This window comes from Suncus etruscus, chromosome 15, assembly GCF_024139225.1.
Source record: "Suncus etruscus isolate mSunEtr1 chromosome 15, mSunEtr1.pri.cur, whole genome shotgun sequence".
NCBI classification, from domain to species: Eukaryota; Metazoa; Chordata; class Mammalia; order Eulipotyphla; family Soricidae; genus Suncus; species Suncus etruscus.
This window is the reverse complement of record NC_064862.1, coordinates 84,053,575-84,068,567: the sequence shown is the minus strand read 5'-3', so window position 1 is coordinate 84,068,567 and position 14,993 is coordinate 84,053,575. Positions and strand designations below refer to the sequence as shown.

Genomic DNA, 14,993 nt, shown 5'->3' with positions numbered 1-14,993 from the left:
ACTCCCCACTGTACTATCATTCTGGCCCCCAGCATACATCTTGTACTATCATCTATAGCAACCAGGGAGAAAAAAGATGAGGTTTTGTTTGTTAGGGTTTTTTTTTTTTTTTTTTTTTTTTTTTTTTTTGGTTTTTGGGTCACAACCAGCAGCACTTAGAGGTTATTCCTAGCTCTATGCTCAGAAATTGCTCCTGGCAGGCTCAGGGGACCATATGGGATGCCGGGATTTGAACCACCGTCCTTCTGCATGCAAGGCACTTGCCTTACCTCCATGCTATCTCTCCGGCCCCCAAAAAGATGAGTTTAGGGGCCGGTGAGGTGGCGCTAGAGGTAAGGCGTCTGCCTTGCAAGCGCTAGCCAAGGAAGGACCACGGTTCGATCCCCCGGCGTCCCATATGGTCCCCCTAAGCCAGGGGCAATTTCTGAGCACTTAGCCAGGAGTAACCCCTGAGCATCAAATGGGTGTGGCCCAAAAAAAAAAAAAAAAGATGGGTTTAATATGCCAGATAATCCACACAATGAACCAGGAAAAAAAAATAAGCACTCCACATCTCTTATTTCTGCAACAACCTTAAAAATAATGATTAAACATTCGTGTGGTTTAAATGTATGTTGGGGGTCTGGAGAGATGATATAACAAGGATGCTTGCCTTACATGTAGCCAACTTTATATTCAACCCCCAGCATCCTATATGAGCTCCCAATTACCTCCAAAAATAATTCCTGAGTGCAGAGCAAAGAGTAACCCCCTGATCATCACTGGTGTGGCCCACAAACAAGAACAACAAAAATGTGTGTTGGGAGGATCATGTGGCAATTTTAAAATTCTGAATCTTCCTCGAGAATTTCCTATCACTTACTCACTATCTATCTCTCTCCTTTTGGGGGGGGGGGGAGTGGAGGGGGAGAGGGCACACCCAGAGGTTACTCCTGGCTCTGTGCTCAGAAATCATTCCTGGCAGGCTCAAGGGAGCATCCCAGGGATCAAACCCAGATCAGATACGAACAAGGCAAATGCCCTACCCGCTGTACTATCGCTCTGGCCCCCACTCACCATCTCTTAAATACATCAGACCAGGGGTCTCAAACTCAATTTACCTGGGGGGCCACAGGAGGCAAAGTCGGGGTGAGGCAGGGCCGCATAAGAGATTTCACTTACCGAATATTCGCAATAAAAAAATCGCATTAGTAAGAAAAAAATCATAAAAAATCGCATTAAACATTTGCATATCCCGAACGGAACTGCTCGGGGCATGCGAATGTTTAATGCGATTTTTTCTTACTAATGTGATTTTTATTGCGATTATTCGGTAAGCATAATCATGAATACTGCGATATTTGAAGGCGGGCCACAAAATGTTGTACGGAGGGCTGCAAACGGCCTGCGGGCCGCGAGTTTGAGACCCCTGCATCAGACCTAATACTCCGTTGATCAGATTTCCCCCTATTCTCTAAATGTACTTTGAAAAGAGGCCTTCCCTGACCATTTCTGCCAACTTTACCTTTTCAGTTGCAAAAAAAAACAAAACAAAACAAAAAAAAAACAAAAACAAAAAAAAAAACAAATTTTCCTCCAAAGTGCTTGCTAATAAGGGAGAACTACTAATATATAAACTGTCATCCCCAATACAAGGAAAGGAGTCATTACTCTGCATGTTTTTACTGTTGGTTTGCAGTGAAAGGCCAGAGATAGTACAGTGGGTAGAGCTTATAATTTGCCAACCAGAGTTCTATCCTCAGCATCCCAGTTTCCCCCCAAATCCTGCCAGAAATAATCCATCAGCTCTGAGCCCAGAGAACTGGGTGTGGCCCTACAAACAAAACAAATTAAAGAGACTCCAGTTTGTATGCAGTGAGCATTTATGAAATGCATCCTTAGGCATCTATGTTGTAAACAAACATCTATTTCTCTAAATCTCAGGTTGTGAATAAATAAAAGAATGCATCTGTGTGTTGAGTAGGTGGACCCCAAAAGTGGCAGAAACTCAAATGCCAGGAGAGCAGCCAGGAGGAGCAGCACGGAAACCCGAACCCCCAAACGGTAGCGACACCACGTGGCCGGCCAGAACCCACGTGGCCTGTCGGACAGACCCGCCAGAATCCTCCACTATCCCGCCATGCACCGCTCCGTGAGCGCACAAGGACCGACTTCCGGCTTGTTAGGTCGCAGAGGTCAGTTGCCCTAACGACCAACCCGGCCCCGCCTCCCTTGCGTCACTTCCGGTGACGCTCCCTTCGGGGCCCCAATGTGCCTGCGCGGAATGAAAGTCAAAGGGGAGCCGGCTCCTTCTGCGCAGGCGCGGTGGCTAGGAGGGGGCGGGATTTAGCGGCGCTGCGATGCGCAGGCGCAGCTGTCGGCGGGCCGGGGTTCGGCAGCCTAAGAGGTGAGTCGGGGGGTTGCCGCTGGGCGAGGGGGCTGTTACCTGAAGCCACGGTTCGGGGGATGTTTCGGGGTTCTGGGGTTTGTAAGAGGGGCTCTGTCTGGAACCGACGTTTCCGAGACTCGCGAGGTCCTATGAGTGGGCGGCGCGGAGGAGAAACTGAGGCAGGCCGGCCCTCTCAATCCGGGTCACCGGAGCCCGCGCCCCAGACCCGGAAATGCTGTTTGGAAGATTGGGGTTCAGGTCGGGGAATCGTATCCCAACACCTCCAGGCGCCCCTGATGACCTGGGCCACCCTCGAGGGTCTCAAGAATCCGTTTTTTACCTTTGTCGGTAAAACGGACTTTATCACCTGATGGGGGGATCCCCAAAGTCTCAGGGTCCCCCAAAAATCAGCACAGGAGAGGTCAGCGCCGTTGCTCGGGGTCTTGTGCATTTGTCCTGGGAGTCGAGGACCAGAGCTACCTGCCACCTGTTTCTCAGCAACCACAGCTTCTGCTCTGGCCTGGATTCCCCCCACCTTTCGGAGCACCCCCTTTTTCTCTGCTGCAGCGACGGCGGGATACCAGGGCATTGTGAGGTGAACGCATCCTGACATTTTTTTCATTTGCTTCCCATCGCTTTTCCAGAGCTTGCTAGAAAGTGATGGGTTCAGGCCCAGGTGCAGGACAGCCTTGAGGGTTGAACTATAAAAAGCCTTATAGGAACTACACGCACATCTTGGGGTGATTCTCTATTTTGACTCTCCTTCGCCCACTTGTTCCTCCTGGGGGACATCTAGAGACACCTGTGGCCAACTAAGCTGAGACTGGACCAGGGGCAACCCCCTCCTCTCTGGGCTATGTAATTTTTATTGTGTTTTGGGGAACCACACTCGGTGATACACAAGGCTTACTCTTGGCTCCCCACTCTAGAATTAATGCCTAGTGGGGCTTGTGGGACCAGATGGGGTACCGGGGATTGGTCTTCGGTTAGCTTTGTGCAAGGCAAACACCCTCCCTGTGGTTATTCCAACTCTTTAACCCACTTATTTTTGTTTGTTTTGTTTTGGAGCCACGCCCATGAGTAAGCAAGCACTGAACTCATTGTACTATTGCTCCCTCCCCTTAACCCAACTTTTTTTGGGTGGTGCTCAGGGGTTACTCCTGGCTCTGAGCTCAGGAATCAGTCCTGGTGGTGCTCAGGGGACCATATAGGTATTGGGGATCAAACCCAAGTTGGGTGCATGCAAGGCCAGTGCCCTCTATTCTACTATCACTCTGGCCCCTTACCCCCACTTTTTTTTTTTTTTTTTTTTTTTTGGCTTTTGGGTCACACCCGGTAGCGCTCAGGGGTTACTCCTGGCTCTAGGGACCATATGAGACCGTCCTTCTGCATGCAAGGCAAACGTCTTACCTCCATGCTAACTCTCCAGCCCCTCCCCACATTTTTACTTTATATTTTGTTGTTTTTGGTTTTGGGGCCACAGTTATTCCTGGCTCTGCACTCAGAAGTCATTCCTGGAAGGCTTGAGGGACTATATGGGATGCCAGGGATTAAACCTGGATTGACTACATGCAAGGCAAGCAGACGCCTTCCCCACTATGCTAACACTCCAGTTTCATTAACTCCACTTTTTTTTAGGAGTTACACCTGGTGGCGCTCAAGGGTTACTTCTGTCTCTGCACTCAGAAATCGCTCCTGGCAGGCTGGGGGTGGGGGGGATGCCAGAGATGAAATCGGGGTTAGTCCTGGGCTAGCTGCATGTATTATCACTCCAGTCCAAACCAAACCCTACTTTTTTTTTTGTGTGTGGTTTTTGGGTCACACCCGGCAGTGCTCAGGGGTTACTCCTGGCTCCATGCTCAGAAATTGCTCCTGGCAGGCACAGGGGACCATATGGGACGCCGGGATTCGAACCGATGACCTTCTGCATGAAAGGCAAACACCTTACCTCCATGCTATCTCTCCGGCCCCCAAACCCTACTTTTTTAACTGGGATTCTTTACCTGAAGGAGTGGGTGTGAGCGACTCCTAGTGGAGCTCAGGGACCCTTTGCAATGCTGGGGGTCCAAACTGGGTGGGCCACATGTAAGGCTCGTGCCTTCCCCTGCCCTCTTGCCCTGTCCCCTATATATATGTGCCTCTTGTTATAGGGCGAGTCTCAGCTCTGGGGTCAGGCTGTGTTCATTTTGAACCACTCATTTGTAGTTTCTTAGTTGGGTAACTTGGGGCATCACCCCTCCCTTTCATCTTTCTAATCCGAGGGCCACACGAGATCCAGGGGTGCTTCTGCTCCCCAGTGGGGCACAAGAGTGTGAAAGAGTGTGTGAGTGTGTGTGTGTTAGGACTGCACACAAGATCCCATGGTCTCCTGGGGCTGAAGATATTCTTGTGTGTCTGTGTGATTAGGACTGCACACACGAGCCTGTGGTCTCCTGGGGCTGAGATCTTGGGTGCCACTCCCAGCAGCCTGTCGTATCCAGGATGGGGCTATGAAACCCAGGGCTCCCATAGTCAGGCTCCAGCCCCCAAAGGTGTTCAGGGCCCCGAGAGCTTGGACCAGGATTAAGGCGCTTGCCTTGTCTGCAGCCAACCCGTTTGATCTCCAGCCCCATGTAGGGCACCCTGAGCTCTTCCAGGTATGGGCCTCCCAAAAGAAGGAAAAGAGTTTCTCATGTTGTCAGGGCTAAGCCAGTGACCACAGGGCATGGGAAGGTCCACCTGCCTCTAGAGGGGTGTTCGAGGGGGCCGGAGAGATAGCATGGAAGTAAGCTTTTTTTTTTTTTTTTTTATTATTATTATTATTATTTATTGCTTTTTATTTATTTATTTATTTAATTTTGGTTTTTGGGCCACAGCCGGTAATGCTCAGGGGTTACTCCTGGCTATGTGCTCAGAAGTTGCTCCTGGCTTGGGGGACCATATGGGACGCGGGGGGATCGAACCGCGGTCCGTCCAAGGTTAGCGCAGGCAAGGCAGGCACCTTACCTTTAGCGCCACCGCCCGGCCCCAGGTGTTTGCTTTTTATACAGAAGTCATTGGTTCAAATCCCAGCATCCCATATGGTCCCCTGAGCCTGCCAGGAGTGATTTCTGAGCGTGGAGCCAGGAGTAACCCCTGAGTGCTGCCAGATGTGACCCCCCCCAAAAAAAGAGGGGTTTCCGGGATGGGGATGCAGATCACCCAGGCTGACAACATCCAGGCTTTCTCCTTCTCTTCTAAGATGCAATTAGGGAGACTGAAAGTGAAGCCACCACCCTAGAATGGCCCTGCCCACAATGCTCCAAGAGTATTCCAGGTGATGGGGGAGGGGCCACTGGGAAAGGGGGTCCCACTGTCTTCAGGATGTGGCAGAGGCAGGGCAGGCATTGGAGGAGCAGTTGGGACTAGCTGCTGACACCAATGCCAGTTGGCCTTCATGTGTCACTTGTGGTCCTGCTGGTGATTTAGAAGATGGGGAAGGAGAGTTGGGGAGGCAGCTGTGATCTGGGGGTGCAGATGGTCCTGTGGAAGTGGGTGTGTCTGCCCCTGGGGGGGCCTCTTGTTCTAGAACAGGTGTGTCCCTTGGGGTGACTTAGAAGCAGAGCGAGGCAGGTTCTTTGCGTCATGAGCCCTGAAGAAGTGGGGAGGCTTCTAAAGAAGGACTAACCAGCGGGGCCCCACCATCACTTCTCATGGCTATAACTTGTACCCTACGGCACAAGGCAGTACCAGCAGCACCTCCATAAAGCCACCCCACCCCAACCTTTTCAAGACCTGGCTGCCGGGAACAAGGACAAGCTAGAAAGGGGTTCATCTGTGCCCATATCCCCCATGTATCTGCACACAGAGGATCTGGGGGATTCTGACCCATCACTCCTGATGCTAGTGGGGATGTCAACTGGAGTGCTTGGGCCACTGTGTCCAGGTGGAGAGAGCACCACCCTGGCAGCCCAGTCCCCAGGAGTCAAATCCCCCTTCAGTGTATGAATAAGTGAGTGAGTGAGTGAGTGTGAAAGTATATGTGTATGTGACTGACTGAGAGAAGGGAGTTCTTTTATGTGACTGAGTGTATGTTGCATATGTGACTGTTTGTGTCTTTGTCTTCACAGTCCTGGGGTATATTCAGCTCCTTCAGTAGCATCTAAGTTCACTCATTTCTGTCACTGCAGTCACTGGAGCAAACCTGGTTTCTCTGGAATAAAAGGGGTTTTGGGTTGTTTTTTTTTTTTTTTTTTGGTTTTTGGGTCACATCCGGCAGCACTCAAAGGTTACTCCTGGCTCTACATCACTCCTGGCAGGCTCGGGACCATATGGGATGCTGGGATTTGAACCACCGTCCTGCATGCAAGGCAAACTCCCTACCTCCATGCTATCTCTCCAGCCCTGGAGTAAAACTTTTAAGTCGATGCAGGACCCCACAGTCTCAGCTGGGAGGTCTCAGAGGATGGTAGGACCTGACCACCAGCACCCCACATCCTTGCACCTTGACCCAGCTTTGAGCTTCCTGCAGGCCAGGGAGGTCCCCACCCTCTGATCTCTGCTGGAAGTGATGGTCTGATAACTGGAGAGCCGGCCTGTGCAGGACCCGGTGGGGCTCAACATCAGTAGTGGACATGAGGATCGTGGGGTTCTCTTCTCCGGGGCAGGATGTGTGTGCTGGGTAGCTCCAGGCCCCCACCTGAGTGAGAGGAGTGAGTCTGATGGGTGCACAATTGGGGCTCCCTCCCCTCTCCCTGAATTGGAGCTCGAATGAGGGAGTGTCAGACAGTGAACAAGTTGACTTGGAGAGGTGTCGGAGTGTCTCTGGAATAGATGGTGTGTTTGTGCCCCAAAAAATCTATCCCCGGAGCTGAGCTCAGGCCCCTGTCCCAGCCCTGCGCTCAGCCGGTTCCCGAAATGCCTCTGAATGACTTGGGGGGGGGACTCTCCTGCCCCCGCGCCCAGGAACCCAGGAAGGGCAGGAAATGTCATCAGGCAAACAGGCGGCACAAGGCTTGGCTCAGAGCCCACCCCCGGTGCCAGGCGCTTCCAGTGCTCCGGCCCGCCCCTCCTTGGCGCTGGGAAATGTGTTCCAGCCGGCAGGGGCGGCACCAAGGGACAGGGACACGAGGCAGCTGGCAGGAGTCACCCACCACATGAGAGGTGGGGGAACAATCCCGCGTGTGAGCAGCCAAGCAAGGACCAGGGGTCAGAGGGCTGTGCTTGAGAGACTCCAGTGGAGTATAGGGATTAACAGCTCAACACTGGGGAGCCATCCAAGCAGCACAGGGCTCAAACCCAGGACTCCCACCACACTAAGGGTGCTCCCAAGAACCTTCTCCGGGAAGTGTTACTGGTCCTCTTGGGGACCCAGGGGACAGCAGGTACAGGGCGCCTGCTCTCTTCTGTGTGGCCCCGGGGAGCTGGAACCGAGCTGGCTTGTCCAGTTCCCCCCACCTTGATGTGTGGGTGCGAGCAGGGCGGAGCCCCCTCCCATCTGAGCCTCCATCCTGTTTGCCATGGAAGGTTCTGGGGTGGCGTGCTCAGGTGAGCTTATCCCAGCTCTGATGCACAAAGAAGGTTCTCCAGAATTTTCTCTGTCCCTGGGAAGCACCTGTCCCCCACCTGCTCTCTGTCTCTACAGGATTGCCCCCCAACCCCCATGTTATAGTGCAGTCAAGAGTGACTTCTCTCTAGTGCTAGAAATGTTGGGGTGGGGGTAAACACTGCAGGGAGGGGGACTGAGGGACCGAAGCCCTCTTAGTGTGTTGTCAGCACACCTGCCCCTCAAGCCTGTGTCTCCGTTGTTCCCTCCTGGTGTTCCCCTAACTGATATGTCAGGCACTCAGATCCGAACCTCCAGTTCCCAGAAATGTGAGGACGCTATCATTTCCCCATTCCCAGAGTTCACTGTCCAACTGCAGAAACAATGGGTGCTTGTTTGGTTTTGTTTCTTTGGTCACACCCAGTGATGTTCACGGGTCACTCCTAGCACTGCACTCAGGAATGATCCTGACTCTACTTAGGGCTCCCTATGACGGGTACTGGCAATGGGAGCAAGGCAAACCTCCTGTCGCTGTGTTCTTGCTTCCAGCCCCTTTTGGGGGTCAGAAGTTAGTTTAAGTTTATTTTGTTTGTATTTTGTTTTGTGGTGTCTGTTTTTGTTTTGGGGCAACACGCGGTAACACTCAGAAGTTACTCCTAGCTATGCACTCAAAAATTGTTCCTGGCTTGGGGGACCGTATGGGATGCTGGAGAATTGAACTGAGGTCTGTCCTAGGCTAGCACAAGCAAGGCAGATGCCTTACCACTTACGCCACCGCTCCAGAGTCAGTTTATTTTGTTTAGGTTAACAGGGTAGTAACAGTTTGTAGTCTCTGGGTGGGGGGGTCCTTTGGGGCCACACCCAGCACTGCTCAGGGCTTACTCCTTACCGCTCAGGGATCAATCTTGGCAGACACAGAGGACCCTCAAAAGTTGTATCATGTGGGCCTGGAGAGATAGCACAGCGGTGTTTGCCATGCAAGCAGCCGATCCCCAGGACCTAAGGTGGTTGGTTCGAATCCCGGTGTCCCATATGGTCCCCCGTGCCTACCAGGAGCTATTTCTGAGCAGACAACCCTGAGCACCACCGGGTGTGGCCCAAAAAAAAAAAGTTGTATCATGTGTCAGTTTAGGACAGTCCACGTCCTTGTGTCATCCAAAGGGAATGTCATCTCTGGAACTCTCTTTCTGTCTAGATGTTTCCATGCTCAGCCTGAGGCTCTGGTCTTTTCCTCGTATTTTATTTGGGGGAGGCGGACAGTGCTTGGAGGTCAAACCCAGGGCCTCACACGTGACACGAGGGTATTAGTGGCTCCATGGGCCTCTGTCCCCCTTCATTGGAAGCAGTCATGACTAGGTGGGGTCCTGTGACCTTGAGCCTATAGCATCCCAGGTCAGGGTTTATCCCCCCCCTTCTGCCTCCTGGGATGCCACAGGAGTCAGCCCCTCTTCACCCCACTAGATGAGTTGTGAGTATCTGCTCCTGTTGCTCTTGGAGCCTGGTAGGGCCCCTTGAAACCCACTGTCCCCTCATGTCACCCAAGCACCAGCTGACCGCAGCAGAGCTGTGGGTTTGTTCACGGGGTAAGGGTGTGGAAGACACCCTCTGTGTCCTGGGGTGCTGACTGTGGCGTCTCCAGACGCTGAGCCCGCCACCGCGGCTTCTGCCGTCCAGCCATGGATAACAAGAGGCGTCTGGCCTACGCCATCGTCCGCTTCCTACACGACCAGCTGCGGAACGGGGGGCTCTCGGCTGATGCGCAGGAGAGCCTGGAAGGTGAGCGACCCACACCCACAGGGGGTGCCTACCTGTCCCTGGCGTTCCCTGAGAATGGGGGTGCTAGGGCTGCACCCACCCCACCATGACCCCCGTGTCCCCCCACAGTCGCCATCCAGTGCCTGGAAACAGCTTTTGGGGTGACACTGGACAACAGCGACCTTGCGCTGCCCCAGACTCTCCCAGAAATATTTGATGCGGCTGCTGAGGGCAAGGTGAGCCCCTGGTATTCCCCTGGAGGGGAGGGGCAGCAGGGTCCCCCCAGAAGACTCATCTCTGCTCTGGGCCAGGAGATGCCACCGGACTTGAGCCCCAAGTGCACCCCGCCATCTGAGGAGGACTTCACCGAGGCTGAGCGCCTCAAAACTGAAGGTGAGCGGAAGTGGGAGCTGCTCTGAGGAGTGTGGAGAAGTCAGGCCCTGTGCATGGAGGGGCCAGGCCACACACCCTGCAGCCACCCCCAGAATGAAGGTGCCCTGCAAAGAGCCTCAGAAGAGCTGGCAGGAGCCCCAGGATGGTAAAACCAATAGTGGACTTCCATTGGGATGACAGAATATTCTGGAACTAGAAAACCACGCAGCACCGACTGCGCTAAAGTCTGTTGGCAGCTCCCAAGGCTGAGTCCTGGCAGAATCAGGGACATTCAGAGTGTCTGCAGGGCCCGACTTATGGGGCACTGAATACGACACCCCAGATGATCCCCACCAAGCCATGAGTCTACCTAAGCAGCATCAAGTGTAGCTGCAGATGCTGCCTCCAAAGCCTAACTGGCTGGCACTTACCTGCCCATGGGACAGTTCTAGCCTGGGAGGAACAAGAGCCCCAACATTCACTGCTGTTCTGAAACACCTGCCTCTCAGGGCTCCTGTCACACACACGCGAACACGCACACTATTCCCCTGGAATGCCGCTCATGTCTCAGGAGCAGAAGCTGGTTCGGGTAAAGGGTGACAGTGACAGGAACATGATAGAGTCTGACCTGTTTCTCTAGGGAATGAGCAGATGAAAGTGGAGAATTTTGAGGCTGCTGTGCACTTCTACGGCAAAGCCATTGAGCTGAACCCTGCCAATGCCGTCTACTTCTGCAACAGGTACAAGGGAGGAGATGGGAACCAGGTGTGGCCCCCACTGCCCTATGGAGTGTATCTATGAGGGCCCCAGTCAACATGTTATTGTTTCTTCATTCTTTCCTGATGAAGTAATGCCTGGGGGTGCCAGAGATTGTACTTGGGGTCACCCACCCTTCAGGGCACAGGCTCTCCTCCAACTCTCAGAGGGCACTTGGACTCTGGTGGGCCTCAGGTACCCCCCAGGTGCACAGAGAAGAGATCCGAGTGAGCCTCCCACATCTCTCCAGTGGTCACTGCTCTGAGCCTCAGAGCAGCATGTCCCAGAGGCACAGGGAGGGTACCTTCGTTGCTGCTTTCTGTGTGGCCTATCCAGCCTCCCTTGCTGCACCCCAAGGAAGCTAGACGAGGCAGTGGCACAGCGTATCAAGCCTATGCAAGGCTAGGGCCACTATCCCAGGCACTGTGACTCCAAACAGGGCAGACACTTCCCAACAATGCCTTGCATTCTGAGGTTCTGGGTGTGCACGTCTGCCCAGAGGGTTGTGGGTGCCAAGTCCCCTGCCTACAGCCACTCCATGCCCTATGCCCGCAGAGCCGCGGCTTACAGCAAGCTGGGCAACTATGCAGGCGCCGTGCAGGACTGTGAGCGTGCCATCCGCATCGACCCCACCTACAGCAAGGCCTACGGCAGGATGGGGTGAGTGCCTCAGGCACAGGGCATCCAGGTGGCCTGAGGGTCTTGTAGCTCATCCCCAACTTGGGGAGCCTCACCCTACATTCCCTCATTTCCATAGACTCTTGCGTGCCCCAAGTTTGGGAGCCCTGCCAGGGCCACACAGACCCTAAGACTTCCCAGTTCCTCCTCCACGAACCTCCCTACAAGCCTGTCCCTCACCCCCAGCCTGGCGCTATCCAGCCTGAACAAGCACGCGGAGGCCGTGGCCTACTACAGGAAGGCCCTGGAGCTGGACCCCGAAAACGAGACCTACAAGTCCAACCTCAAGATTGCCGAGCTGAAGCTGCGGGAAGCACCCAGTCCTGTGAGTGCAGGCAGGGGTGCTAGGGACATCCCACACACACACACACCAGACAGTTGGCCTGGCCAGGCAGAAAATGGTGTTCCTTTCTCCGCTGCTCCTTTTTTACTACATGTGTGTTTGGGGGCTACACCCCAAGTGCAAGTGCACCATCAAAGTGCTCGAGCTACCAGGCAGGCTCAGCAGTACATGGGGTCAGCACACCTTGCAGTGTTATCTCCGGCCTGCGAGTGTTCTGGGTTCTGGCCAACACTGGAGTAGGGGCTGGATCGAATCCGGGCAGGGGAGGGCCCTTATCCCCAAGTAAACAAGCTTATGTCTGGGAGAGGTCACTGCTGTGGGGTCGCCTGGCTGGCCCTGAGTCTGTCCCAGTGCTGGAGCACCCCCAAGCACAGGCCGGTCTCCTGAGGCTGACTCCTGACCTTTTGCTCCCTCCCTGCAGACGGGCGGTGTGGGCAGCTTCGACATCGCTGGTCTGTTGAACAACCCAAGCTTCATGAGCATGGTGAGCCCCAGTCACAACCGTGAGTCACCCCAGAAAGTGACACCTCATCTCACTTCCCTGCGGTAGCCAACCTGTCACTGCGATGGCCCTGACGAGCTGCTCTCAGGGAGACCCACACCCACACACAGGACTCCCCAGACTCAGTCACAACCACTTATTTGGCTTCTGTAATGTTGGGTCTGCTCATACTGATCCCCTCTCCTCCCCCCCCCCATCCCCCTGCAGGCATCCAACCTCATGAACAACCCGCAAGTCCAGCAACTGTGAGTTACCCGTTCTCAGCCCGGAGCCCTTTTTTCAGGCACAGGGAACCCCTGTCTCAAAGTGTCCGCCTGGTAGCTTTAAGAACATGTAGCGGCACTGTGTATCAGTGGCGTTCTAGAACATTGTCCCAGAAAGAACCACCCTCACACACAGCCTGCCCTGTTAGGCCACACACACTGACCTGTCTGTCTGCCACTGACCTCACCCAGAATCCCTTGGGAGTGGCAGCCTGGGAAGCTGAGTGATAATGTCTTGGGAGCTGGGGGTTGTGTGTCCCAAGTCCCACTGGCCTGTCCCCCACAGCATGTCCGGCATGATCTCGGGGGGCCAGAACCCTCTAGGGAACCCCAGCACCAGCCCCTCACAGAATGATCTGGCCAGCCTCATCCAAGCGTGAGTAGTCACATGGGGGGAACAGGGGTGGAGTGGGGATGCTTGAGAACCCCAGGGCACCCCTGAGCCGTCGTGGGTACCCCAGGGGCCAGCAGTTTGCCCAGCAGATGCAGCAGCAGAACCCCGAATTGATAGAGCAGCTGCGCAGCCAGATCCGGAGCCGGGCACCCAGTGCCAGCAACGATGAGGCGCAGGAGTAACCAGGTGGGCCAGAGGGTGAAGGGGGCAAGTACAGACACTGGCAGGGGCAGCCTATAGTCATGAAGACCATCCCCAGGGCAGTGAGGAACCCAGCCACCCTTCCCCCAAGCCTTGGCCCAGATTGGTCTGTGGGATAGAGAGACCCTAGGGCCCCCTGACTCATCCTGTGGTCTGGGCTCCTCTTTTTTTTTTTTTTTTTGGTTTTGGGGCCACACCCGGTGGTGCTCAGGGGTTACTCCTGGCTGTCTGCTCAGAAATAGCTCCTGGCAGGCACGGGGGACCATATGGGACACCAGGATTCGAACCAACCACCTTAGGTCCTGGATCGGCTGCTTGCAAGGCAAGCACCGTTGTGCTATCTCTCCGGGCCCTGGGCTCCTCTTTCTTATCCCCTTTGGTGCACAGTGTCCCCAGAAGGCCTATGCCAGGCCCCCACCCCACACGACTGTAACCCGGTTTTTTCTGGAACCTCCAAGGACAGACCATGTAGAGTCAACTCTTGCCCCATTGTCACACACAGACACACACAATGCCTCCTGTTTTGGGGCACCTTTGTGCTTCCCCCACCCCCAGCTGTTGACATTCTTGCTTCTTGGACCGGGGTGCTCAGGCTACTCTCGGGGGACCTGTTGTACCACAGTTGGACCAGGTAGACAGCTGACAAGGCCAGCCTCCTTCATGCCACAGGGCACCCTCCAGAACCTTCCACACTGGCAGCAAGGGGCTCCATGGCCCTTGGGGTAGGGGGACATACAAGTTAACCAGCACTACCAGTGTCCCTGCCCTTCTGCCACCCCTGCCACATCCACTGGGGGACACACATCCATCAGCCTTCTCTGACCACCCCATGACTGATACCAACCTTGATGCTCTTCTCCCATTTCCCCACAGCCCCCATGTCTTCGGGCCTCCTTGGCCAACCGGAAGCCACATGCTGCGCCCCCAAGGCCGCCCAAGAGAAAACAAAGGGGGGGCGCCGCCAACCCTTCTTGTGACTCCTGTTTCCCTTTGGCCTCGCCCCCCTTTTGTAGTTTCACGGCCCTCAGAGCCCCCAAGTGGGCACAGACCAGCACCCCCATCCCGGCATAAAGCCTTTTCTAGAATTGTGGGTTGGGGGCGCCCAGCCAGAGCACCATGCGGGTGGTGCCCCGGGACTTCACAGCGGCCCCACGCCACTGCCAACCCTGGTCGGGGCCTACAGAAGGAAACAAGTTGGGGCCCACTTCCAGTTCCTGCACCCTCCTGGGGATCAGGGTGACCCCTGGCGTGGCTGGACCAGCCTTGAGATTTGCCTCCTTCCTGCCCGGCACATGACAGTCGCCCTGGGGAGCCGCAGCCGAATGGCCGAGCAGCTGTCTCCAAGAGGGCCCTTGGAGGGTCCCCACCAGACAGAACCCGGACCCCTGAGCCCCGTGGCTGCAACACTGGCCCCTGAACCCCGTCATCATTGGTGCCACGTGTCACGGTGGGAATAAATGTGACCTCTGCCGCGTCTATTCCTGTCTGTCCTCTGCAGCCCCTCATTGCACCCTGCCTTGTCTCCCTACTCACTACCTCTACCTGTGTCCAGTACCCTCCAGCAGCTGCCACCTGGCAATCTCAATGCCCCAGGAACCTCTGTGACAGGGTGCCACCTCCCCCATGTCCCCTGGACCTCCTAAGGACACACATGTCCAGCTCTGGAGGAACAAATAGGCATTCATGCACTGAAACTCTTCACCTCACTGGCCAGCCCAGGACCACAGGCCTTCAGAGCCTGAATGACTCCCCTCTTCTGCAGAGGGGATGGGGAAGAGAGTAACTCAGCTTCAACACTGGGATGCAGGGACTCTGAGGATACTGTTCGGCCCCCACAGTACCAAGACACCCAGTGGTC

At 54.9% G+C, this 14,993-nt stretch overlaps 1 protein-coding gene across 1 annotated transcript; it reads left to right on the top strand.

Annotated features, from left to right (window-relative positions):
* Positions 1-2,318: 2,318 nt before the first annotated feature.
* SGTA (small glutamine rich tetratricopeptide repeat co-chaperone alpha) lies at positions 2,319-14,613 on the top strand. Its single transcript, XM_049789450.1, has 12 exons — positions 2,319-2,386; positions 9,511-9,647; positions 9,756-9,862; positions 9,938-10,019; positions 10,639-10,738; positions 11,310-11,414; positions 11,619-11,757; positions 12,197-12,259; positions 12,485-12,522; positions 12,827-12,916; positions 13,002-13,120; positions 14,009-14,613. Exons 2-11 carry the CDS (start codon positions 9,548-9,550, stop codon positions 13,114-13,116), a joined length of 939 nt encoding a protein of 312 aa, XP_049645407.1. The 5' UTR covers positions 2,319-2,386; positions 9,511-9,547; the 3' UTR covers positions 13,117-13,120; positions 14,009-14,613.
* The last annotated feature ends 380 nt before the right edge of the window (positions 14,614-14,993 follow it).

Excerpts from the sequence above, each read along its gene's own strand:
- SGTA (XM_049789450.1), top strand. The coding sequence starts at position 9,548 with ATGGATAACAAGAGGCGTCTGGCCTACGCCATCGTCCGCTTCCTACAC. Across the intron at positions 9,863-9,937 it reads ATGCGGCTGCTGAGGGCAAG|GAGATGCCACCGGACTTGAG; the intron begins GTGAGCCCCTGG and ends GCTCTGGGCCAG. Across the intron at positions 11,415-11,618 it reads AAGGCCTACGGCAGGATGGG|CCTGGCGCTATCCAGCCTGA; the intron begins GTGAGTGCCTCA and ends CCTCACCCCCAG.